A 27,089-nucleotide genomic window follows, 5' to 3' on the forward strand; every position below is an offset into this window, starting at 1 on the left:
AAACTCCTGCCTAATAAGGCAGCAGATACCACAGGACTTAGACGTGAATGCACAGACTCCTAGACTGCTAAGACCAACTGGGAATTGTAGTTTCACCGCGTGAGGAGTGATGCTGCAAACCTCTGGACTTTTATACACCTCTTTGCATTCCTACCCTTCCCTCCACACCTGGCACTCTCCTCCCCACCGGGGAAGGCAGGAGGGGCAGCTATCATTGTGCCAGGCAGCAGATGGGGAGGGTGACTGGGACCTGGACACAGGAGATGAGGGGCGGAGCCTAAAGCTGTGACTTCAGTCCAGGGCTCGAGTCATTCTCCCCACTGGCATCTGAGAAGCCGGGAGTGTAATACTGACGCCTCAGGAAGCATCTCGTAAACCGGCAGCAAGGAGTCACCTGGGAGTACTCCTTCACTCTCTCTTTCGTGCACCAGGCATCTGGCACTGTGCTAGGTGCTGGGATGCATGGGTGGTGGAGAAGACACAGAGTTTACGTTCCAGCATGGGGGATGAGTACCGTGGAGAAAAATCAACTGGGAATGCAAGGTGGAGGCGTCTGTAACGTTACCGGTATCCTCTGGGAGACAGAGCCATGCATGGGTTGGGAGCACATGGGCAAAAACTCTGGGGCAGGAATGTGCCAGGTTTGAAGAACAGCAAGTGAGGAGGCCAGTGGTGGGAGGAGAATGAGCCAGGAGAAGGGCAGTAGGAGATGCAGTCAGGGAGGGGACAAATGGCCTACAGGTCCCTGTGATGACCGACTTTGGTCTTTTAAATGTGTTTACATTTAAAAAATAAACTTTATCTCGGATTTCCCTGGTGGCACAGTGGTTAAGAATCTACCTATCAATGCAGGCGACATGGTTTCAAGTCCTGGTCCGGGAAGATCCCACATGCCGCGGAGCAACTAAGCCCGTGTGTTATAACTATTGAGCCTGCGCTCTAAAGCCCGCAAGCCACAACTACTGAGCCTGCGCGCGTAAAGCCCGTGCTCCGCAATAAGGGAAGCCACCGCAATGAGAAGCCCGCACACCGCAACAAAGAGTAGCCCCGCTTGCCGCAGCTAGAGAAAGCCCTAACGCAGCAACGAAGACCCAATGCAGCCATAAATAATTTTAAAAAGTAACCTTTATCTTTTAGAGCAGTTTTAGGTTCACAGCAATATTGAGCAAAAGGCACAGAGTGCCTTTTTTTGCATGTACTGTTTTATTTAAGCATATTTAGAGATAAATACACGTCAGAATTTCAACATATGTCACTAGGGAAAGGAGTACATGCACCACACAATGAGAGACACTGTTTGGTAGAGATGTCACCATACTGAATCAGTCATGCACCTGGCTCTGTGAAACAGAGCGTTTCAACATATGTCACTAAAATTGCCATGTTGATGTTTGCTTTAAACATGCACGGTGCTCCCCTCTCCCTAGCTCTGTCTCATGTGTAATCTTATCAAGTACAAAAGCAACTGGTAAAGCTCAGTGTTAAATATATTTTCATGTTTGGTATTAAAGGTGTGCTACCTGGTTTATGCTTTTCATAAAAATCTAGTTATTAGTTAAGTAAATTATTTTAAAAAGCAGTGTGCAATAAAAAAAAATTTTTTTTCAAATTAACAAACTGTAATTGTTTTCCCAAAGATACATTTTTTTATACACATCCATCATACACTGTAACCAAAAAAAGCAGTGTACATGAAATAAGAGAAAATAAATTAAAAATCCATAGCATAGGTAAGGAGGCTCTAGTCTGGAGCACAGCTGAGTTTCCAGCAATATAAGGAGGCTCTAAAGTTTCTTTTATAAGAATGCCTGCTAGCAAGGGTTCCAGCCAGGTGGTTGGTTGGTCTGTAAGTCAGTCTTGAGTACTTGAAACAGTTCTGTGTTTTTTTCCCCTTAGCGTTTAGAATAGCCATGATTGTCCTGCAATAGGCAGAGCTATCACGTCCAGGAAAAATGAGGGGGGGGGCACAGAGTGCCACAAATGGACAGCCTCCCCCCTATCAAAGCGCCCCCCCCATCAGTGGCGCCTTTGTTACCACTGATAAACCTAAATGGATGCATCATCACTACCCAGCATCCACAGTTTACATTAGGGTTTACTCTGGGTGGTGTACATTCTAGGGGTTTGGACAAATTTATAATGACAAGCATCCACCATTGTGGTAACATATAGAGTAGACAGACTGCTGTAAAAATCTTCTGGGCTCTGCCTATTCATCCCTCCTTCCCCTAAAATCCCTGGAAACCACTGATCCTTTTACTGTCTATATAATTTTGCCTTTTCCAGAATGTCATAGTTGGAATCATGCAGAACAAACATAAGCCTTTTCAGATGGGCTTCTTTTACTCAGTAATATGCATTTAAGGGTCTTCTATGTCTTTTCATGGTTTGATAGCTCATTTCCTTTGAGTGCTAATATTCCATTGTCTGGACGTATCACACTTTATTTATCCATTCATCTACTGAAGGACAGCGTGGTTGCTTCCAAAGTTTTGACAATTAATAATAAAGCTGCTAGAGGGACTTCCCTGGTGGTCCAGTGGTTAACACTCCACGCTTACACTGCAGGGGGCACGGGTTCAATTCCTGGTTGGGGAACTAAGATCCTGCATGCCCCGTGACATGCCAAAAAAAAAAAAAAAGGTTGCGAGAAACATCCAGGTACAGGTTTTTATGTGGACATGTTTTCAACTCCTTGGTCTAAGTACCAAGGAGCATGATTGCTGGTTCATATGGTAAGAGTATGTTTAGTTTTGTAACAAACGGCCAAACTATCTTCCACAGTGGCTGAACCACTTTGCATTCCCACCAGCAATGAATGAGAGTTCCTGTTGCTCCACATCCTCACCAGCATTTGGTGTTTTCAGAGTTTTGGATTTCTCCCATTCTAATAGGTGTGTAGTGGTATCTCACTGTTGTTTTAATTTGCAATTCCTTGATGACATATGATATTGAACATCTTTTCATGTGCTTATTTGCCATCTGTGTATCCTCTTTGGTGAGGTGTCTCTTCAGGTCTTCGTTTTTTAATTGGGTTGTTCATTTTCTTATTGTGGAGTTTTAAGAGTTCTTTGTATATCTGGATAACAATCTTTTATCAGATAACTTTTCAAATATTTCCTCCCAGTCTGTGGCTTGTCTTCTCATTCTCGTGATGGTCTTTGCCTTTTATTCTTGGTGAGATGGGAGCCATTGGAGAGTTTTGAGCAAAAGAGGGACATGATGGAACTGAACATTTTAACTCCTATTAAATATCCAAATGGTGGTATTTGAGAGGCACTTTTCTGGAGCTCCAGGTCCAGACAGGAGATAAACATTTGGAAATCATTAGCATGTAGATTTTTAAAAAATTAAAGTGAAGGACTTCCCTGGTGGTCCAGTGGGTAAGACTCCACGCTCCCAATGCAGGGGGCCCAGATTCGATCCTCAGTGGAACCAGATCCCGCATGCATGCCGCAACTAAGAAGCCCACATGCCACAACTAAGAAGCCCGCATGCCGCAACTAAAAAAAGATCCCACATGCCGCAAATAAGTCTGCAGGCTGCAACTAAAGAAAGATCCCGCATGCCGCAACTAAGACCTGGCACAGCCAAAATAAATAATAAATTTTAAAAATAATTAATGTGAGATTCATATAAAATTAAACACTTAAAGATGAATGATTTAGTCATATTTAGTACATTCACAACAGTGTGTAAGCATCATCTCTAGTTCCAAAATATTTTCATCATCTGCCAAATAAAACCCTGTACCCATTAAGCAGTTACTCTCCTCTTACCCCCCGCCCCTAGCAATCTGCTGTCTCTATGGATTTGCCTATTTCAGACATTTGAAATATATAGACTCATACAATATGCCACTTTTTGTGTCTGACTTCATTTGCTTAGCACGTTTTCAAGGTTCATCCAGACTGTAGCACATAATAGGACTTCGCTTCATTTCATGGCTAAATATTCATTGAATGTATACAGCACAGTTTGTTTATCCATTCATCTGTTCATGGATATTTGGACTGTTCCAACCTTTTGGGTATTATGAATAGTGCAGTAGTAATGAACATTTATTTACAAATATTTGTTCAAGTGCCTGCTTTCAATGCTTTTGGGTAGATACCTAGGATGTAGATTATTATTATTATTATTATTTTTTTGCCTCACCATGCGGCTTGCGGGATCTTAGCTCTCTGACCAGAGATTGAACCCGGGCCAGGGCAGTGGAAGCATGGAGTCCTAACCATTGGACTGCCAGGGAATCCCCTGGAAAAATTTGTAAAGTCACAAGACTGGAAGCCAAGGGGGTGAATGTAGATAGGGGATGAAGATCTGAGTCCTATGGCAGGTCATTCTTAAAAGATCAGTGTGAGGAGGAGGAAGACACAAGGAGCTGATGATGGGGTGGCAAGAAACCTAGCAGTGTGTGGTGCCCTGGAAACCAAGTGAGGAGACTGTTCTAAGGAGGGAAAGTGTCAACTGGGACCACCAGCCCTACGAAGGTGAAGCTGAGAACTGACTCCGCCTTCAGCAACAGGTAGGTTCCTGTGACCTGGACAGGAGTCATTTCACTGAACTAGGAAAGGCCTGAAAAGAGCAAGTTTAATGGACATTAGAGAAGACCTAAATAAACAGAGAGATACTTCATGTTCATGGATTGGAAGATGGTGATTCTCCACAAACTGTTCTACAGATTTAGTGCAATCCCAATCAAACCATGACTGTGATAAGTCACTGTTTTTGGTAGAAATTGACAAGTTGATTCTAAAATTTACAAGGAAATGCAAAGGATCTACAGTAACGAAAACAATTTTAAAAAAGAACAAAGTTGGAGTACTACTTGATTTCAAGACTTACTATAAAGCTACAGTAATCAAAACAGTGGTCTTAGCTTAAGGGGAGGCATATTGATTAACGAACAGAACAGAGAGTTCGGAAATAGACTCACACTTTCTGCCTCAAATAGTCAACTGATTTTTGACAAAAGCACCAAAGCAATTCAAAGGGGGAAGCAAACAGCATGGAACAACTGCATATACCTATGGAAAACAATGAACTTCAATCTTACCTCATACTACATACAAAAATTAACTCAAAATGTATCACTAACAGAAGTATAGTGCTAAAGGCATCAGTTTTGCTTAAACTGGGATCTCACTGTACAGCCATAAGCCACTGGTCTATAGGATTATTCCTAAAAGATATCTTGTCCTTAAAACAGGACTCTTTTTTTTGGCCTTGCTCTTGTGGGATCTTAGTTCCCCGACCAGGGGTTGAATCTAGTCCACTGCAATGAAAAGTGCTGAGTCCTAACCACTGGACAGCCAGGGAATTCCCCCCAAACAAGACTTCTGATCCTTCCTTGCCAGTGTCCATGTCCCCAGTGTCCCAGCTGCAGAGGAAGCTGGAATTCACACAGGGCCCTCCTTCTTCACCTCAGTCCCACTTCCATGTTTATCCATTCTAACTCCAATTTCATCTACCTCTAGATGTGAAGACAGCCTCTTTACCCTGGGCCACTGCAATGGCCTGAAGGGGGCTCCCCACTTCCTCTCCTTGCTCCTTGCCCCGCCAGCCCAGTCTCCACCCTGCAGCCAGAGCAGCATGGGATTCTCCTGATTAAAGCCCTCCAACTGCCTCACACTGTGCTCCAGAAAAACCTCGAGATCCTTGCTACTGCACTGCTTTGCCCAGCTACTGCCGACGTCCCCCTCACAGCCACAGGAGCTGTTCCCATGCTCTTTTCCCTCTTCAGGGTCTTGGCATACAGAGAGGTCGAGCTGATGCCTCAATCCCAGAAAGGCCTCATGTTATGATCTCATCACACCCTGGGCTTTTCTTAGACTCTCCTATCATGTATTAGTGTGATCAATGTGGGAGACAGTCAGCTGAACTCAAGGACTGTCTGCTCCAAGGGCCGGAACCCTGCCTGCAGGCCTATGACCAGCTCAGTGTCTAGCATGTTGAGGGAGCTTAAGAAATATTACTTGAGTGTATGAGAGAGACCAAAGTCCAGACTCCATTTGCCCATTTCCTGTCCACTAGCCAACATGACAAGCTAAGGTTCTGAGAACTCCCAGGTGGCCTGCTTTCAAGGATTCCTCATAACCAACCTGTGGAGGTGAGTGCTATTATTGTCTGCATTTTACAGGTGAAGAAAAGGAAGTGTGGATGAGTCCAGTAAACTTGCCTGGCATCCCCCAGCTACTAACAATGGAGTCGGGTTTTCAATTCAGGTCTTTTTGGCTTCAGCCCAAGATCTCACTTGCTGCTCTATGCTGCAAGGGACTCACCTTGGGCTTGGAAATCCCCAAAGAGCTTATGATACACACTCAATAGAATCTCTATTATTCTTTCAATCAAAAAAAATTTTTTTAAGTATCTAGCAGATATGTGGCAGAGGTGGGCAACACACTAGATGCTAGGTATTCACTGGGGACTAAAATTTACAACATCGTGTCATTTGAGTGAGACAGACAATAAAGGGGGTACGCAAGAATTGTTTAAAAAAAAAAGGAAAAAGAGGCAGTGATCGGGCTTCCCTGGTGGCGCAGTGGTTGAGAGTCCGCCTGCCGATGCAGGGGACACAGGGTCGTACCCCAGTCCGGGAAGATCCTACATGCCGAGGAGCGGCTGGGCCTGTGAGCCATGGCCGCTAAGCCTGCTCGTCCGGAGCCTGTGCTCCGCCACGGGAGAGGCCACAATCCGCCACGGGAGAGGCCACAACAGTGAGAGGCCTGCGTAGCGCAAAAAAAAAAAAAAACAAAAAACTGCTGTATAAAAAAATAAATTAAAATTTAAGTTTAAAAAATAAATAAATAAATGAACTGTGGGGTGGGGGAAGACAGCACAGAAAAAAAAAAAAAAAAAAAAAAAAAAGAGGCAGTAATCAAAAAGGAGGCAAGGCTAGTGGAGGTGATGAGTCAGCTGACACCTGAAAAATGAGGAAGAGCTGGCCTGAGAGAAGCAGGGGTAGGGACAGTCATAGGCTTTGGGACTTGACCTTGGGGAGCGTCTGTCCAGTTGCGGAGCTAAACGCGACATACACAGACTCGGAGATACTTTGAAAACATAAAGAGACCAAGCCGCCTACAGGCTCTGGATCTTCACACTCGGAACAAGGCTCTCTCCGTCACTGCTTTTATGTCTTGACTCAAATGTCTTCGCGGCGAGGCCTTCCTAAGCTGCCCCATTTAAAACTCCCACGACCCTTCCTGTCTCCATATCAACAAAGTGTATGTTACTTAATTCTCTTGCCCCGCGCCTGCCTCTCCCACTAGACCGTGAGCGCCACAGCCGGTGAGATTTTTGTTCGGTTCCGTAGCACCTGAGCCTGGGGCAGGTCAACAGATATCTGCTAATCCAATTAACAGCCCTAGGTAGGTTTTGCAGAAAAGCAGCCACGGTCGGTGGCCGTTCGGCAAAGGCGGACGGGCACCGCCATCCTCCGACCAGGGATGAAAGCGGTTCCTAGGTCCGCCCTTGGCCCAGGGGTCGGCTCTCCTCGTCCTAGCCTGTCCGCCTCCTGCCTTCACGCACGACCTTGGGGCCTCACTTACGAGTCTCAGGGTCCCTCGGCCACCCTTTCTCCTCAGACCTCGCTGCCACCCCATCCCCCAACCTCCCTCAGCCACCTCCGCCTCCACAACCGCCGCAGTGCCACCCGCTCTGCGCATGCCCGGCGGCGTGGAGACGCGCGGCGTGCGGAGTACGAAGACCCCCGCGCGCAGGCGCAGGACCGTCCCGCACAGCATGGGGAGGTGCGTCGGGCGCGCTAGGTCTCTCTGGCCCCACCCACCTTCCCCAACCCACCCTGGGCGGGCGCGCACGCGCGCTAGGAGCGGAAGGGCGGGCGGGCACGCGCAAGAGGCCGGGCCGGCGACGGAAGCGGGAGAGGCTGTCTGTGTTGGGGGGAGGGGAGGTGACGAGTGCGCGCGCAGCGGGGGCGCGGGCGGCGTGGGGGGGGCGGCTGAGGCGGGCGCGCGCGCGAGGCTTACCCTCGCTCGGCGGCAGCGGCGGCGCCTTCTTTGTTTCGTGAGGAGAGACGAGACGCTCATTCTGCCCCCGGCCCCGCGCGGAGGGGTGGGGGCGGCGCCGGGAAGGCGACGGCGCCGTCGACTCCCGGTAAGGAACGCGGGTCTCGGGTTGAGCGCGGCGCGGGACTTGGGAGGACGGTTTGAATGGAGCCAGGGCGCCGAGGGTGGAGGGGGCCGCTGGCGCCCGGATTGGGGCCGGGGTACGGCGGCGCCCGAGGGTCAAGAAGCCTGGCCAGCACGGCGCGCGCGGTGAATGCCACAGTGTAGCGAGGCCGCGGCGGCTACAGTATCCGCGGGCCGGTTGGGTGGGGGCCCGGGCCAAGTGGAGGCCGCGCGCCCTCCGCGCGCGTTCTCGCCGGGGTCGCAGGACAAAGCTCGCAGCCCCGTCGGCGGGCCAGGGGCCCGGCCCCCATCGGGGCTCCAACAATAGCCAGGCGTCCTGGCTTTTCTGGCTACGTGTAACGGGTCCGACTCGAATGTTGCGTTTTGGCGAGGCTGCGGTCGGAGCTCAGTAGGAAAAAGCCCAGGTGTGTCCAGCGTCGTCTGGACACGAACATTAGCAGCCCCCTTGGGTTAGCTGACCTAAAATTTTATTATAAAAAATCACGTCGTTTTAGATTTTCAAGGAAAGGTAAATAACTCTCCTAATCCCTCGCAAGTAGTGACTTCAGAATGTTTGCCCTGAAGCGGGGGTCGGCAGCAAGTGGGGAAAGACTGGGGAAACTGTCGTTGAAAGCATTGTTTTAGTTTTGCATCCTTTTCCCTTCCTCTCAATTGATTTTCCAGTTTAAGGCTTTTATTTAAAACGTGGACCTTTCAGGAGAGGGTGTTTTGTGCCGGTCTTGAGGACAGTAGTCTTGATTTCCGGCCTCCCCCCCACACACAGTGAATCCTTGGGGAAAGTGGGGAATAAGCGTGAGAGCCACTTCCGAGGAATTTGAAACAAGTTTTCACTTTTAATTGACACACCGGATTCGAGTTTGATTCCTGGCGTTGCTTAGCTGTGTGACGTGAGGCAAATAGCTTAATCTCTCTGAACCTCTTAGTGTCCTCGTATGTGAAATGGGAATAATGCCACAAGTGGAGTTGGTGAAGGCCTGTAAAATGGTTCTTGGCTAGAGGGAAGCACTATTATTGTTGTTTAGTACAGTCTCTTCCTTTATTGTTCAATATTTGTTGAGTCCCTACTGGGTGTTTGATGGTTGGAGGTTGGATGCCCTGAGGAGCCTCTCCAGTCCTGTAGGGGAACAGGTGGTAAATGTGGGAACAACTCCCCTTGGCCTATCATGTGTGAGGAACACAGTGGATGGATGCTCAGGGGAGTGAGTTGATGGGAAACGGAGATCAGGGAGGTTACGTGGAAGAGGGGGCCTTTACTCACGATCAGGGAGGACGTCCAGGCTGTATTTGACCACCCGGGACCATTCATCGCTCCCCTCTGCTACACTCGCCCATCACCCTGAACCTTTCTTGTGTAGCAGTTACCCCAGTTTGTAATTATACATCTGTTCTTCTCCAAGGGCCCTCAGCTGTGTCTGCCTGATCTGGAGTGTACCCGGGGCCCAGCATGTAGTAGGCCCTCAGTGAACCTTTGTGGATGAATGAGCAGGGTATGCGGGAGGATTGAGTGAACATATGTGTGAAGTGCTTGGCACACGACTGAAGGGGGGTTGTAGGCAATAAATGTTAGTTGCTGTTTTTGTTTTTGTTTTTGTTTTGTTTTTGTTTGTTTTTGTTTTGTTTTGGTCTGTTTTTGTTTTTGTTTTTAAACTTTCCAGGCCATTGTTTTCCAAATGTCATTACCCCAACAATGAAGGTGTGTGTGGGGCAGTGGTTAATATGAGGTGGTGGTGTGGAGTGCTAGTTCTGGAATTAGACCTCCTGGATTCACAGCCAGATCTAAATCCTAGTTTGACCTCAAGCAAGACACTTACCAGTAGGTCCCCCTACTTGTGAAACAGGTATGACAGCGGTACCACCTCAAAGAATTGTTGTGAGGGTTGAAAAGGTAGTATGGGAAGTGGCTTAACACACTGCAGAGCCTGGCATGTAATGAGCCCTCAATTTATTGGCGTTAATATTGTTTATATATGTATGTATTTGTAAATTAACTGTTTAAAAAACTGAAAACATAAGTTAGAGTCATTCTGTATCCCAGAAATCCCAGGTTTGATGTGCCGGTTATATATATTTTTATAATTTTCTTTAAAATCAATGCATACACAATTATGAAAATAATAAACGTTCTTCTCCATGCCACTTAAAATCATTTTGTGTCCAGCACTTCAGGAGATGTTGATCTTGCAGGTTTTTGAGCTTGGGGTGGTGGTGGGATGACCTCATCAGAGCTTCTGTGTAGGGTAGTGCAGTGCAGTGGTCTCCAAACTTCCTGTCAGTGAAAAGCACTCCAACATAAACACGTATTTATTTATATACTTTTGCTACTCCTTGTGGACCCTCAAAACATTGGGAGATAATCCTAGACCACCTTCAGGTCCTAGCTGTTTATCAGATGTGGGAGAGTGGGAAGGATTAGTTGTGTTAGGTGAATATCCCATGAGAACATTCTGCAGGTGAAGAAACTGAGGTCCAGGGATATTTCACCAGAAGTTCTCGGGTCGAACATCCAAGTCTGACTCCTGGCTTGGCCACTTTCCCTCTTGGTGCCTCCAGGCAATGGGGGTGACAGTGCCTGGCACCTTGTAAGTCCTCAGACATGACAGCAGATTTTGGCCTGGGCTATCAGGGCTATCATGGCACAGAGGGCGTTCACATTCACCAGAGACAGAGCACAACGTGAATGGCGCCCCCTGCAGTTGTGCAAGAAGTAGCCCAGCCACGCATTCCCCGTTCGTATAGCGAACAAGCGTGCATTGAGTGCCTGCCACGAGCCGGGCACAGCTTGGGGCTGGGGGTTCAGCCGGGAACAGGCAGACAAGGACCTTGTTCTCCGCTCCTACCTGTCTCCTTATTTGCAAAGGGGGACAGTAATAGTACCGAACTTGTAGGATTGCTGCAAGGACTAAACAACAACAAAATGACAGATGACGAACGTTAAGTGTTTAGGACAATGCCTGACACACAAGACCAAACAGTTTGTAGCCGTTGTCATATATTATGATCTCTACAACATCCTAGCGGGTTGAGGTACAGAACAGATTTTTGCCCCATTTTAATCGTTCTGTATGTTTTCAAAGTGGTAGCAAAGCAATCAGCTCCTTCATTTTGTCCTTAATAATTTAAAAATTGTGTGCTTAAAAAAAAATTGTGTGCTTTGAAGTTTCACCATACAGCATTGGAAAGAGGGAAGTGTGTCTGGTGGCATGGGTTTTAAAAAATATCAAGTGGGCTTCCCTGGTGGCGCAGTGGTTGAGAGTCCGCCTGCGGATGCAGGGGACACGGGTTCGTGCCCCGGTCTGGGAAGATCCCACATGCCGCGGAGCAGCTGGGCCCGTGAGCCATGGCCGCTGAGCCTGTGCGTCTGGAGCCTGTGCACTGCAACGGAAGAGGCCACCACAGTGAGAGGCCCGCATACCAAAATAAATAAAAGCCCCCCCTCCCGCCCAAATCAAGTGTTTGTTTTGCATTTCATATATCTCCTCATAACTTGTAACGTTGATTGGAACACTGAAGAGAGAGGCTTTTTTTTTTTTTTTAATTAAAATCAAAAGAATACGCAACACCTACTATAAAAGGGAAGTAACAGTGGCGGGAATATTGGAGGGAGATGTCCAAGGGTGACTATATCAGAACTGAGTTGCTGTTGCTATCACCTTCCAGATGTCATCCCTAAGAAGTATTAAGCTCATTGATAGGTCGGTGCTATCTTGGAGTTTTCTGTTAGCTGCATGCAAATTTTTCAGGATATGGATTTGATGGGCATGAGAAATTTGCCTCCACTCATCTTCCTGTGTGGGAAAGGACCTTGTGGGAGGCACCAGGTGTAGCTGGGTCTCTTGGGAGATCATATTTCACAGGGCAGAGGGAAGGAAAGGGATGCATCCAGTTCCCTCAGGGAAGGGGCTTTCTTTAGAAAACAGGTAGCTGGCCCCTTCCTAGAAACCCAGACTGGTTTCCAGGGCTTCGTTTTGGGATTCTGTTACTTTGCTAAAGGGCCATGACTTTATTTTTGTGTGTGGACACTTGTAACTGGGAACGGTCTGAGTTTCGCTCAGTGTGAAGTTTACCACCTGCAGGAATGTGGTAAAGAGAATGGGCTTTCCCAACGACCTATACTGTATAGCACAGAGGACCGTACTCAGTATTTTGTAATAACGTATAAGGGAAAAGAATCTGAAAAAGAATATGTACACATATTAATGTGCTGTACACGACATTATATATCAACTATACTTCAATAAAATTAAAAAAAAAAAAGATGATGGGCTTTAAAATGGCCCCTTGGGGTGGTTTAAGTTCTCCTCTCACTGGCAGGTTGCGCCCTGCTGGTTCAGGAAGCAGGTGGCCGAGTGGCAGTTGCTGCCTCGCCTGTTACAGTGAGAGACTTGAGGGGGCAGGGTTTGATGTGCACCACCCCACCTTGCCCCGAAAGTCCCAGTAAAGTGGCACAGTGGGTGTCTTCTTGTCCTGATGGTGACACTGAAGCACAGGGGCCTCCTTCATGTGCCCTGGGAGCTGCTTCTGGCCCCGATGACCGCAGAGCACACATCGACCACAGCCTGGACCGCTAGCGCGCCAAGCACCCTCGTCAGCTTCCTCGGGACACCCGCTGGAGGCTCCTGCCTTTGGAGTGCTGCTCTTTGCTGCACTTTGTGCTCTTCCAGACTCTCCTCCTCCATCTTCTGATTCTCAGCCTGAATCAGTTACTCGGGCCTTAGAGTCCGACAGGCTTGAGGTAGGCAGGACTCTATTCCTTCGTGATTTTGGGCAAACAGCGTAACCTCTCTGAGCGTAAAACCCCCTGTTTCTCCCATAGTCCCCAGGTGGCACCTCAGTCGCCAGTAGTGAACCAAGGGGATGCAAGTTGGGGCTGAAATCCAGCCTGGCTGGGCTTCGCTAAACTAAGCCTGGTTCCAGGGCTGGTCGCCCCCAAAGAAGGGGCACCCTTTATACTTCAAATGGCATGTGCTAGCTGAGGCCCTGCTGGTCACCTTGGTCATCCCTGTCTCCTCTCATTCTCTCACATGCATTCCATCTGCCTGTACAGAAAAGTCTTCTAAAACCATCATCAGACCATGTCACTGCCTTACGCAGAACATTCCAGTAGCTTCCCACTGCACCTAGGGTAGACTCCAGCTTCCTCACCACTGCTCTCGAGGCCTGTGGTCTGCCCTCTTTGCCCATCTCTGACTTCATCTGCCACACCCGTCTCGCCTGCTCTCCCCCTTCAGGGTCCCACCCCAGGGCCTTTGCGCGTGCTGGTCCCTCTGCCTGTCCATAGCCACTGGCTCCCATTTCACTTCAGGTCTCTGCTCAGATGTGTCCCCATCACTGCCCACCATGATTGGAAACGCACCTCCCATCAGCTTGACTGTTAACCCTGCTACTTTATTCATAGCACTTCCACCCACTATGTGACACTGTCCTATTTATTTGTGTGCTTGTTTCTGTCACTCAGTTGTCCGTCCCACCAGGCAGGGACTTTGTTCTCTGCTGCATGGCCATTGCCTAGAGCCCTGTTTAGTGCAGAGTTTGTTCTCCCTAAGTATTTGGGGGTGGCTGGGGCTCTGTCATGAGTGACACTCGGCAGTTATAGGTGCCACGCCTCCCCACCTATTCTTGGCCACACTTGCACTTTGTGCGTCCCGGTCATGGGGGACTTCTCTCCTGCCCTCTCCACAGGTCACGCGTCGTGCTCAGTGTTGCGTACAGAGCAAGCCCCACAGCAGACCCAGCGGCGGGTCATGATGTCCATCCAGTGGGGCTTGGTCAGGCTTAACCGAGGAAAGGAGAGTCTACCCAAGCTTCGTGGGGGGCAGGGGCAGGACAGAGCGGTACAACTTGTCTTGGTTACTTGAGGCATGTTTGTGCTGGGTCACGTTGGAGTCTGGGTCATGGTAAAAAGAGTTTGGCAAACACCTGTGTAGATAGGCTAAGTGTTTGTGTTCTTGAAGTGTAGACAGTTTATCTCCCTGCTGGATTAGAGCTTGAACTCCCCGAGGGCAGAGGGCTGGCCTGGTTGTCTTCATGTCTCCTGCCATGTTATAGATGGGGAGGTACTCTTCAGTGGTTTTCAGATGGATGAAAAACTTAGAAAGGGCAGGGGGGAGGATTCCAATGAATAAAATGATATATAATTCCCAGCGCTAAAAATAGTACTTGGTTAGCAATTTGGCATGTCTACCTCTGAGGTAGAACTGAGAAGACATTGTAATTCATCATCGCGACATGGTTTTTTAGTTTCTCAAATGCATTCCCTTTTCGATGTAGGGCAAGGTTTTGCTACTTAATTATATTGCAAGGGAAATGCCACAGAACGGCCAGCTTCCCAGGGTCTCAGGAATAAGCCATTTCCACCAGGTCCTTAAAACCACAGGTGCCCCCCGCCCTGCACGTCCTTGTAGGTTCGAGGACTAGTGCACCCCACGCCGTCAGGTCAGGTGTGGAAGGTTTTCTTAGTCGTGGAGTGTGGCGGGGATGGGGATGGGGGAGGTGGAAATCTCATTTTGTAGTTTAAATGTGACGGGTGGGGCTGGCTCTGCTGAAGCCATCCCGCGCGCGGCCACCTTGCGCCGTGTGAGCGCCGGGTCATGACTTGACCGCAGTGTCGCTGCTGCTGAAATGTGTCTTCGAACAAATTTCTCCACGCCCCAAAAAACAAAATAGCAGCCATCCTGGGACCAAACTTAAATATAAAGCTGGTTTTTAGGCAAGATGGAAAAAAAAAAGCCAACCCATAATCTCAGCAAGCAGATTTCAGAGGGTCCCGATCGCCTGTTGGCAGCCTGTCCTGCCACAGTGGCCGGCCACCACGGTCCTTTTTTATTTCTAGGAGAAACGCTAAGAGTGGTACGAAAGAAGAAACTAGACCTCTGATCCTCAAGCAGGTCTGGTTCCGCATTTGAATGCCGGCATAGTGATTTTGGTGAAGTTGAAAGTAGGTGGAAAATAACAGTCCCCAGATCCTTTCATCTTCCTCCTTTATTTCCACAAAGGCACTTCCTGGGGCATCTTTTCTGGGTGTTTATTTCCCAGGTATTTTTTCTGATCCAGGGCTTTTTTTTTTTCTTTTTCCTTAAAAACTGTTTTTAAAAAATCTGTTTACAAAAATAATAGTTAAACACACAAGGAAAAACTCCAGAAATCTGTGATGTGGAAAGTGTAAGTTCCCCAACAGACACCTCCAGAGAGAGTCGCTGGCAGTTTGGTACATGTTTTCTGGCTTCTGTGCTCGGATTAACGTGCAGAAATTGTTCTTCTTAGCAAAGTGGGGTTCGGGCCAAGCACCCCTAACTTTGACGATGCCTTGCTCCCCTGCTTCATTTTGGACCATCCTCTGTGTCCACGTGTACCGTGTCCCATGTCCCGCATTCATTTTTAGTGATGCTTTGACTTGTACAGCATGGATTGTGGGCAGTTCTGGTTGTTCGACAGTTGGGGGGCTTCTCAGAGAAATTGAGGTGAAATGGCTGAGTACCCTTCCAGACCCTTTGGCCCCAGGAACCTGGGAGTCTGTTTTCATCTCACAGCCTCCTGAACTGTCTTTAGTTTTCAGCTTTTTGGTTCTGGCCCTGGAGTATATTTATTTTCTGTCACATGCCTTCAGGCTACCTGCCCAGAATCCCAGGTTCCGTTCCCCGCTCATGGAGCCCCCAAATACACCTGCCCCTCGGGCCACACACATCTCAATGAGGCTCCCAGACACACACGTGCTAGTGGCTTTGCCATTTTGGCCCCTGCATCCCCTTGTCCTTCGCTTTTCTTGCCTGCTTAGGTTTGGGTTGTCTGTCTGGTTTGAGATGGATTTCTGTGTTGTGCAAAGTTGCCCCACCTCTTCCAGCCCAGACACCAAGTGAGTTGTCAGAGAGGGACTTGTTGTGGGAGTCCAGGCAGCACCAGAAAGCCACCTGAAACCCCCTGAGGCAGCCTTGAGGGTGACCTAGGGGACCCAAGGGCTTTGCTGAAAATGCCAGATCTTTAGTTTCCTGTATGAGGAGGGCAGGGGTGTTTGGTGATGAGGGAAGAAGGGGTTTGGGGAGAGGGGTGTTCCTTGGCCTCAGATCTTACCTCTCTTCTGAAATTCCTGGCTGAACTTGTCTGGCCCCCCCTGGGTAGGAGCACGTTGGTATCCCGTCCCACACCCTCTCTGGCTCTCAGCAGGGCCAGGCCCAGTCCTGCACCTCAGGAAGGGCTGGCTTGATGATGGCTAAGAACAGCTCCTTTGTGCAGTGGGAGCTAAAAAGGCAAGGGAGAGTTTGTAGCCCAAATCCTATTCATTGACTGTCAGGCTAGACTGCGGTCACTTTTGACAGCTGGTCCTCATTTGCACCAAGGCTGTGCTGGCGTTCAGACAGCTGCCACTCCTCCAGGTCAGCAGAGCTGCCTTGTGCAACCTTTACTTCCCAAGGAGGGAATTGAGCCTGTTGTGCTGAGTGCCGTGCGTCCAGAGCACTAATGGCTGATTTCACCAGCAGCGTGGTAGCGCTTGGCTGCTGGTATGTGCCTGGCGTGTGTTAGGTTGTGTGACACAGCTAGCGACCCCTAAGGGAAGGACTGGTCTCAGCTCCAGCCTAAAGAGAGGAAACAGGCTCAGGGATTCCGGCGTTGTGCCATTGGCAGGTGGCAGAGTCCACGCTCAGAGTCTGAGCTCTACTATGGCCTTGGGCTTGTGACTCCAGCTCTTCCATTGTCCCACTGGGTGGCCTGTGAGCCTCGGGGACCCCTCTGTCTGGTAGTCCTTCCTCGTAGGGTGGTGGGGCAGGCTCAGTGAGGAAATAAATTCCTGCCCTTATTACCAAATGGGACCACTCCTTTCCCTCCCTTCTCTGACTGGATCTTACCTCCCTGCACTTGCTTTGTGACTGATTAGTGCTCAATAATTGTTAACCCCTAGGAGGCGGGAACAAGTCACAATCCCCCTGGACTTTAAAATATTGCTTTCCTTTCTCTATCTCCATGATCTTGAGGTAGTAAAGTGTCACAGTACTTCTGGCACCAAACGTGGGTTTTCCGCACCAACCAATTCTCCACGTTCCTGTGGACACCAACAGGGTGTCCTACAGTTCAATTCAATTCTGACACTAACTACCCAGAGTTGGTGCAGACCTCACAGGTTAAGGGCTCAGTCCCACAAGACTGCCCCCCACTTCAGATGCCAGTCGCAAGTAGTGGGTCCCAAGGTTATCCACACTTCTGTCCAACTTGGTTACAAACGTGGATTCCCATGACCGCCTCATAACGTTTGGCAATTTGCTGTAACAACTCACAAAACTCAAGAAGACACTTATGTTTACCAGTTTATAAAGGAAACAGATGAACAGCCAGAAGAAGAGATACATAAGGTGCGGTCTGGAAAGATCCGGAGCACAGGAGCTTCTGTCCCCATGAAGTTAGGGTGTACCACCCTCTTGGCACGTGGATGTGTTCACCAACCCGGAAGCTCTCTGAACGCTATAGTTTAGGGGTTTTATGGCGCTTCATCACGTAACCATGATCGATTAACTCAATCTCTAGCCCCTCTCCCCTCACCGGAGGATGGGGTGGGGTGGGGGTGAAGGTTCTGAGCTTCTAGCCATGGTTTGATCTTTCTGACGACCAGCCCCCATCCTGAAGCCATCCAGGAGCCCACCTAGAGTAGCCTCATTAGAGCAAAAGACACTCCTATCACTGAGGAAATTCTAAGGGATTTTGGAGCTCTGTGTAAGATGCTCTTATCACCCCTATCACTTAGGAAATTACACAGGTTTTAGGAGCTCTGTCAGTAACTGAAGGCAGAGACCAAATATATTATTTCTCATTGTCACAGGTAGACAAAGATTTCTTAAACAGGACCCCAAAACCATTGACCATAAAAGAACAGACTTGATACATTGGACATCATTAAAATTAAGAATTTCTCTTCATCTCTGGGAGACAGTAATAGCAACCACATATCCCCAATAAAATGTTAGTGAAAGCTTAGAGCCTGTACAAAAGTGGATCTCTTGGTGGCCAGTGAGCATATGGAAAGGTGCAACACTATTAGTCACAAGGGAAATGCAAATTAAAACTGGAATAAGGTACGATTATACACTCACCAGAACGGTTACAAATTAAAAAGACTGACAGCACCAAGAGTTGATTTAGAGGAACTGGAACGCTCACCCAGCTGCTGCAGGGAGGGCAGTGTATGTGATTGTCATGCTGATTTGGAAAACTGACAATATCTGCCAAGGTAAAGTTATGCCTCCCTCATGACCAGCAGTTCCCCTCCTGGACACACAAGGAAAATGAGCGCCCACATCCACCAAATGACATTGTTCACGGCAGCTTTATGTGTGCTAAAACCTGGGAGCACAACATCTGGGAACAGGAGAATTGACAATAGCATCCAACTGCATGGATGCCCCTCCCAGACCTAGCGATGAGCAGAAGTAAACTATATGACCCTCTTTTCTTTTCTTTCTTTTTCCTTTTTTTTTTTCTGGCCATGCTGCACGGCACGTGGGCTTAGTTCTCTGACCAGGGATCAGACTCGCACCCCCTGCAAAGGAAGTGCAGGGTCCTAACCACTGGACCGCCAGGGAAGTCCCTGACCCTCTTTTCAGACTGAGTTCAGTAACAGGCGAAACTAACCTACAGTGAGAAAGTCAGAACAGGAGTTTCACCGGCAAAGGCCCCTTCTGAAATGTTGGAAGTGCTATGTCTGATCTAGGATTCATCCAGCTGTATACCTACGATCAGGGCACTTTAGGTATGCCAGAACTCAAGATGCCTCTCCTCAGTACTACACCAAGAACCCGAGAGCCGCTCCCCAGTTCCTTTTTTCTGTTCTCTCCACCGCTGTGCTGTAGGACTGCCCTCCTGTGTCCACACGTGGCACCAGCACCAGCCCCTGGTCGGGCTTTTGATGGAACCCTACCTGCTTTGCCGCTCAGGATGGTTTTGCATTGTGTCCGCACTTTTTGGATCTCCTTTACTGTCGTTTCCACGTGTGTCTGAGCTTTCAAGTCCAGAAACGAGTTTGCTGACGGTGGCTGCGAGCCGTTACCTGTTTCATTGCAACCTGACCCTTCAGAGGTGGCAGCTTCTGAAGGAAATGCAATTTAAAAAGGGTTTTGTGAAAGCCCATGCTTCTTGAAGGCGAAGGTTGCCATACTCGGGCGTGAAAGTCTTTTTCGCTGCCCTCCTGTGTCTTTGGTGAGCTGCTGTGTGTCGCCGATGACGTTAGTGGTGCTGTGAGAGGAGGCAGTTAATTCCTAGAGGGACCTTGGGAAGAGCTGTCTTTCCAGAGGCACATCGGTTCGTCTGTCTTTAGATAGGAGGTGGTGTGGATTTTATTTTGCTGTCAGTTTCAGTTGGCTTGACTTCGAGTGGAGACCTCCAGGTGAGAAAGAAACCATGAGCTGCCAGGTGCCACAGGTTCCATAAGGAGGTGCAGGACTGTTGCCCCTCTTCCCGCCTCAGCAGTGCTCTGTGGACCCGAAGAGAGGGCCTGTGGACACAAAGGGCCCAGAAGGGAGCCCCGAGGAGCCATCGTCCTCAGTCCAGCCACGGCCACATCCATATCACTCGGCTGCCCACTTGGGAAGTGTGACTGCTGGTGCATCCACCCTGTAGACAAACCCCTGGACCAGAGGTTTCCAACTCTAGAATCAGCATTTTAGCAAACGAGATACAGGGCACAGACTGCTGTCACGTGTCAGGGCAAACAGCATCCTCTTTGTGCGACAGAATGTGTGAATATTCACATGGAGCTGAATGAGGTCAAAATTTTTTTTTTAATTGAGGTATAGTTGATTTACAATATTATATTAGTTTCAGGTGTACGATGTGATTCAAACGTTTTTGTACATTATCCTCCATTTAAAGTTATCATAAAATATTGGCTGTATTCCCTATGCTGTACAATATATCCTTGTAGATTATTCATTTTATACATAGTAGTTTGTACCTCCTCATCCTCTACCTCCATTTTGCCCCTCCCTCTCCTGTCTCCCCACTGGTCACCATTAGTTCTCTATATCTGTGAGTCTGTTTCTGTTTTGTTATATTCATTTGTTTTATTTTTAGATTCCATATATAAGTGACAACAGAGTATTTGTCTTTCTCTGATGTATTTGACTAAGCATTATACCCTTCAGCTCCATCCATGTTGCAAATGGCAATATTTCATTCTTTTATTATGGCTGAGTAATATTCTATTGTATATATATGTGTGTATGTATATACATATATACACACACACACCACATCTTTATCCATTCATCTGTGGCTGGATACTTAGGTTGCTTCCATATCTTGGCTACTGTAAATAATACTGCTATGAACATTTGGGTGCATGTGTCTTTTCTGCATATATTCTTGTCTCCTTTGTTGTAGATTAATTGACCATAAATGTGTGGATTTATTTCTGGGCTCTTTATTCTGTTCCATTGATCTGTGTGTCTGTTTCTGTGCCAGTGCCATACTCGTTTGATTACTCTGGCTTTGTAGTGTAGTCTGAAGTCAGGGAGCATGATACCTCCAGCCCTGTTCTTCTTTCTCAGGATTGCTTTGGTAATTCAGGGTCTTTTGTGTTTCCCTACAAATTTTAGATTATTTGTTCTAGTTCTGTAAAAAATGCCGTGGGTATCTTGATAGGGATTGCACTGAATCTGTAGATTGCCTTGGGTAATTTGGTCATTTTAACAACACTGATTCTTCCAATGCATGAACACTGTGTAACTTTCCATCTGTTTGTGTTTCTTCAGTTTCTTTCATCAGAGTTTTAGAATTTTCTGAGTACAGGTCTTTTTGAATCAGGTCAGGTTTTGCTTCCAAATGAATTTGTCTCGAATTTATTTTTTTTTTTAAGTTTGATTTTTTTCCTTGAGCGTATTGGGTTTTGGATTTATGCGGAAGGGATTGTGAGCACATGTCTGTTCTCCAGCACTCCTGTTAGGTGTATTTAAGGTCCAGCACTGAGGCTTCTTGAGCTTTGGAGGAGATCAGGGATGCCGGGAGGATAGAGGAGTGTTTTCTCGTACGGTCAGGCGTGTTCACCAGCAGGCAGGGGTGACAGCTGCTGGTCCTGGCTCTGCCAAGATTTCTGACCCTCTCTGTTCCAGTTATTTAGTCATGAAACTGGACTGAAGTTCGGGCTTTTGGCCTGTTATCCAGGAAGATATACCCCCACCTTTCAAATGAAGACTGTTTTATTTTGAATCAAGAGAATTAAAAATGTTCCTGTACTTTTTCAAGATTTATCCTTAGAATCAGGAGAGCCCAGTAGAGCTTAGGTGCACAAAGATTCATTCCCCAAACCAAAAACTCCACAGAAACAAAAGTAGATTTGTGGCATGCCAACAAGAGAGGGGCTTTTGATAATTAATAAGGACCTACTTTAGAGCACAGGGAACTCTACTCAGTACTCTGTAATGGCCTATATGGGAAAAAAAATCTAAAAAACAGTGGGTATATGTATATGTACAACTGATTCACTTTGCTGTACAGCAGCAAGTAACACGACATTGTAAATCATCTATACTCCAATTTAAAAAAAAAAAAAAGAGGGGCTTTTAAATAACTCAGGATGCATCAGGACCAGGGAATTTGGTGGAACTGCTAGAATTTGTGTCTTGAAGACTGTTAAATGATGAAAAGGGTCGTACGTATGATTCTCTGAAGAGAAAACTGGCCTAGAATGTGCTGAGTAATTCTGTAGAGCGAGTGTCTGTGTGTGGAATAGCCTCGAAGGAGAAGCACTCTGGAGTGTGGCCGGGTCCCAGCGGGAGCACCAGTCAGCTGTCCATCCTGAGAGGGCTCCATCGTCACAGCTCTGGGGGTCTCTGGGGAGCTGCAGCCCTCTCTCCCCACACATACCCCCTCACCCCACCCTGCTGGGAGAGAGGGGTACGGAGGGCAGGGCTGCTTCTTGCTCTCTGCAGGGCCAGCAAGCACTTCACCTCTGTGTCTGGTAGGACGGTGGGTAATTTTAAGTTTCTGTATTCTTCTTATGTTTTCCAGATTTCAGCACTGAGAATGTATTACTCCTTACAGTCATAGAACTTACAGTCATAACAGATTGAGGGTTCCCTGAAAACTGAACCCTTACTGTAGGGAGCACTTATAAAATTTATCAGCTCACAGACCAATCGTAGCAATCATAACTTACCAACGTCATTGGATATTTTTTTACCTGATTTTTGGATCTCGTGGAGGCTCGGGATCATAGTTCCAGGCCTCAATTTTTAGTTTACAGCACTTGAATATCACTTTTGAAGTATTTGAGATATCAGAGTGCCATTAGTTCTGTAATACTTCTCTTTAAAGGAGCCTACTTTTAAAACTTAAATTCATGTATTTTCAAGGAAACTTGGTCTCACTGCCTTAAGTGGAAACCAGCATTACTTGCTATGAATATGTGTTTTAGTTGAATTTATGAAGGTCCAGTCAGATGCTGTTGCCAGCAAAGGCTTTGAGCCCTTAGTCACGTTCTTCTGTTTTCTTAAATAGGAAGATGAGCAAGTGTTGGAGTGATGTGAAGGGTGTGTCAGCACTGCCCTGAGACGTCCCCTCTGTTGTAATCAGAAAGATACCAGGGGAAGTGAGGCAGTATCACCTGGTGTCCCCACCTCCTGAGTCCCACCCCTTCCTTGGGGGACTTTGATCTGATTTTGGGTGCCTGATGTATCACCTCCTCGGAGAGGAATGGAGGAGAAAGGACTGGGGCACTGGGGGTGCCCGTCCAAGGCGCCAGCTCCCTGTCAGATGGGTGCTCTGACATGACTGTGTGTGATTGTCCTTGACCTGCCCTGACCCGCCCAGCCGATGGCTGTGACCCCCACGCTGACTGGGACTTTCTTCCAGCAGGAGACCACTGTCCGCAGCTCCCGTGAAGATGTCCACTCCAGACCCACCCCTGGGCGGAACTCCTCGGCCAGGCCCTTCCCCGGGCCCAGGCCCCTCCCCTGGAGCCATGTTGGGCCCTAGCCCAGGTCCCTCACCCGGCTCTGCCCACAGCATGATGGGGCCCAGCCCAGGGCCTCCCTCAGCAGGACATCCCATCCCGACCCAGGGGCCTGGAGGGTACCCTCAGGACAACATGCACCAGATGCACAAGGTAGGGAGCCCTGGGCCCGCTGCCCCAACAGCTGGGTCCGCACGATCAGAGACGGGGGCGGGGGGAGTAGCAGCACACCCTGGCCCCTGCTGCGGGCCGGCAGCCACCGCACACCCTGTGTCTCTCACGCCCGTCGTTTTATTAGTGAATTTAGAATGTCCAAATCCTCAAAGATGGCTTACAGCCCATGGTTTCCCCCACTCGGGCTGCTCGGCTCACCCGGGTAACTCACGGAGCACAGCAGCAGGTGCCCTTTGTCCCCACTTGATCCTGTACTCGGGTGCCACTGTCTTAACCATGTACCTGAGTTGATCAGGGGTGCTTTTGCCAGTGAGATGAAGAACACCTCTTTTAACACAAATGGTTGCCCTCTCTCTTTGCATTCCTGGGCGGTGGTTGAAGGAAATGAGGAAATACCCTCTTATGGATAGTATTTTGCCCATTTTGCAGACGAGGAAGTAAGGTCTCAGAGTACGGTCACTCAGTGAGTTGGTGGCAGAGCCATCTCGCCCCTCCAGCCTTCCCAGCCCCTCAGGCGTGTGCCACATCGCTGACCTCCCACACAGTGCGGTGACCCCCTCCCCTCCCTGGCCTCCCCATCTCCCATATATTTCTGTCAACTTCGATACAGTATCTGTCCTGTCACTTCCCTCTTGGGAAGCTGTTGGTGATATCCCCCGACCCACCGCACTCACGCTGACTGAGGCCAGCTTCTCCTCTAGCACCATCTCCTTTTCCCTCTCTGACCATCTTGTTTCTTCCTCCTGGACACTTGACACATGTTTCTCAGACGCCTGCCAGGTGTCTGGCCTAGGAGCTGAGGCCCGGTGGTGCCCTTCACCTGCCCGCACAGAGCTCCTGCTCTGGGGGAGGCGAGCCCATCAGTCAGCTCCACCAGCCCAGGGAAGAAGGAGCAGAGGCTGGGCCCCACCCAGGGTTCTGCTCAGCATCCCGAGGGCCCCCTGCTTCTTCTGCTTGCGAAGCTGGCCCTTGCGCTCCCAGCCCAGTGCCCTCTCGTCCTCCTCTCACGGCACACACTGAGCTGTAGCTGACTTTGCTGGGCCAGCTATTAGACCGGAGAGCTGGATGTTTGCAATAACTGGGCCTACAGAGGGCCTGGAAGGGTCTCGGAAAATGTCCCCTTTCCCAGCCATTCCGTAGGGGGAGTGCTTAATGCTGAGCATCAGGAGGGAAAATGTGTGTTTCTGTCCCACCAGGATCTGATCGAGCCTCCGCGGAGGGGCAGAACGATGCTGCAGACAGCCTCCCTCCCAGCTAGCAGGTGGGAGGCCAATCTCGGATCAGTGAGGACATTTGACATACTGTTACCATACTTCCTGGGCAGGAGTTACTGCCCGTCTCTCTGATTTACAGTCTCCCAGGCAAGAGGGTCCCCCATCCAAAGACTTGTGGTCACAAGGTCGTCTTGTGACGATAAACAGGGAGCTTGGTATCCCAGCTAAAACTGCTCCTGACTGGGAGCTATGTGTGTCCTTTCCTTGTGAGATTTTGGCTGTCTGAAACTGTGTCCTCACCCTCTCCCTGATGTCCTGGTCCAGCTGTCCCCTTGCCTCTAGACCACCAATCTGCAGGTGCCCTGGGTGCCATTATTTCATGCACCCGCCTTGACACCCAAGTAGATGTCAGGACCATGTCTTGGACCTAAGCCACTTGGTCACGTTGGTGGTTCAGTAAATGCCATGGCGACTTTGGATGGGCATTACTAGTGATAGTGAACTCCTCTCATTCAGCGCCTTTCTGTGCAGCCTCTTGCCTTCCCGCCTTGCTGATCCTGCCCTGTTGTCCACTCTCGTAGCCAATGGAGTCCATGCACGAGAAGGGCATGTCGGACGACCCCCGCTACAACCAGATGAAGGGGATGGGGATGCGGTCGGGGGGCCACGCCGGGATGGGGCCCCCGCCAAGTCCCATGGACCAGCACTCCCAAGGTATGGTTTCCTTTCTTTTCTTTCTTCATGTTTGTTGCCCTCCGGAAGTCCCGAGGTCATTTTCCTAATCGGATCACGCACGCATGGATTCAGAGGACCTAGGGCAGTTGAGCCTCGTGGGAGACCCTGCCACAGAGGGCTGTTTAGCTTGGGCTTGGCTGGTGCCCTGTAGGGCGTCTTGTCTTGGAGCAGCCCCAGGAGAGTGGATACTGGTGGGACAGAACTGTGTTCAGCGCTGGTTGTCAGACAAGCCCTGGGCAGGATGGGCTCCTCGGGATAGACGCTCTGGTGCCACCCAACGCAGACTCCTGGGATTTCCCTGACGGTCCAGTGGTTAGGACTTGGTGCTTCCACTGCCGGGGCGCTGGGTTCGATCCCCGGTCGGGGAACTAAGATCCCGCAAGCCACGTGGCATAGCTGAAAAAAAAAAAAGAAGAAGAAATGCAGGCTCGTGGGCTCTGCCCTGCTCCAGACCTGCTGAGTCAGAATCTCGGGAGGGGGCCGGGGCTCAGCTTTAACAAGCCCTCCAGGTACTTTTCTGAACAGGGAAGTTTGAGAAGCGATGGGGTACGTGGCTTCCTGTCACGGGGTGGGAAGCCCAGGGGCTCCGCAGGTAACAAAAGTGAGAGGAGTGGGCCTGGCCAAGCCGAGGGGCAGGGGGGCCGGCCCAGAGAAAGCCCGGATCTGTGTGACGTCTCAGCTTTAATCGTTGGTAGGTTACTGAAAGATGGGCCGAACCAAACCAGCTGTGCAGGCTGCCAACCAAGCTGCGAGCGTGTGCCCTCTGGGTGCCTCTTGTTTGAATCATGAGAACGAAATCTCAGTAGGGGCCTGTGAAATCATGAGAATGCAATCTCAGGGTAGGGGCCAGTGTAAGCAGGCAAGGGTTCCCGTCTCTGCCTTAAAAATTACTGGACATGTGCTGCCGAGTGACCGCTCGGATCCACGTTTCCCCGCAGGTTACCCCTCGCCCCTCGGTGGCTCCGAGCACGCCTCCAGTCCGGTTCCAGCCAGCGGCCCCGCCTCGGGCCCGCAGATGTCTTCCGGGCCCGGAGGCGCCCCGCTGGATGGTGCTGACCCCCAGGCTTTGGGGCAGCAGAACAGGGGCCCGACCCCCTTTAACCAGAACCAGCTGCACCAGCTCAGAGCTCAGATCATGGCCTACAAGATGCTGGCCCGGGGGCAGCCCCTCCCTGACCACCTGCAGATGGCAGTGCAGGGGAAGCGGCCGATGCCCGGGATGCAGCAGCAGATGCCAACACTACCTCCACCCTCTGTGTCCGCAACAGGACCTGGCCCCGGGCCTGGGCCCGGCCCCGGTCCTGGACCAGCACCTCCAAATTACAGCAGGCCTCACGGTAAGGCCCACCGCCCATGGCCCTCGGGGTAGGGAGGGGTCTCAGAGCAAACTGACAGGAGCGTGGTCATCAGTGCCGGGCAGATCTGGACTCTGCCGCCCATCGGCTTCCCCGACAGCAGGGTTGCTGTCGTGATAAATGTTGTTTCTCCAGCTGCCCCCTTTCTCCCCTGGTGCCCACAGTGAGGGGCTGCTTGTTGGGTGTGTCCCCTGGAGCCAGGGCTGCCCAGGGAGGCAGGTGAGGGGAGAAACACAGGACGCGTTTTATCCTCTTGTCCGTTTCTCCCTGCGTGCAGGTATGGGAGGTCCCAACATGCCCCCTCCAGGACCCTCAGGTGTGCCCCCCGGGATGCCCGGCCAGCCCCCCGGAGGGCCTCCCAAGCCCTGGCCTGAAGGTAAGTTCCCTCTGTTCTGGTGACACGTCTGTGCCCTGACTCCCATGTCAAGTTTGCATCATGCAGACCCTGAGATGAGCCCGGTCAGAGAGAGCGGGCCGAGGACGCGTCCTCGCTGCCTCTGCCGTCTTCTTTGGGTCTCACCTGGCCCTGCTCAGC

The 27,089-nt window shown here is 49.7% G+C and overlaps 1 protein-coding gene across 1 annotated transcript in view; it reads left to right on the plus strand.

The window, feature by feature from the left end:
- Window positions 1–7,970: 7,970 nt before the first annotated feature.
- The window catches only part of SMARCA4 (SWI/SNF related BAF chromatin remodeling complex subunit ATPase 4), a 91,245-nt gene continuing 72,126 nt past the window's right edge, over window positions 7,971–27,089 (plus strand). The window contains exons 1-5 of the mRNA XM_007460759.1: window positions 7,971–8,115; window positions 22,977–23,229; window positions 25,046–25,178; window positions 26,138–26,536; window positions 26,832–26,930. Of these exons, the coding sequence (XP_007460821.1) occupies window positions 23,008–23,229; window positions 25,046–25,178; window positions 26,138–26,536; window positions 26,832–26,930 (853 nt within the window). The 5' untranslated portion in view covers window positions 7,971–8,115; window positions 22,977–23,007. The remainder of the gene's footprint in view (window positions 8,116–22,976; window positions 23,230–25,045; window positions 25,179–26,137; window positions 26,537–26,831; window positions 26,931–27,089) is intronic.

This window comes from Lipotes vexillifer, unplaced genomic scaffold (genome assembly GCF_000442215.2).
Source record: "Lipotes vexillifer unplaced genomic scaffold, Lipotes_vexillifer_v1.1 scaffold1011, whole genome shotgun sequence".
NCBI lineage: Eukaryota > Metazoa > Chordata > Mammalia > Artiodactyla > Lipotidae > Lipotes > Lipotes vexillifer.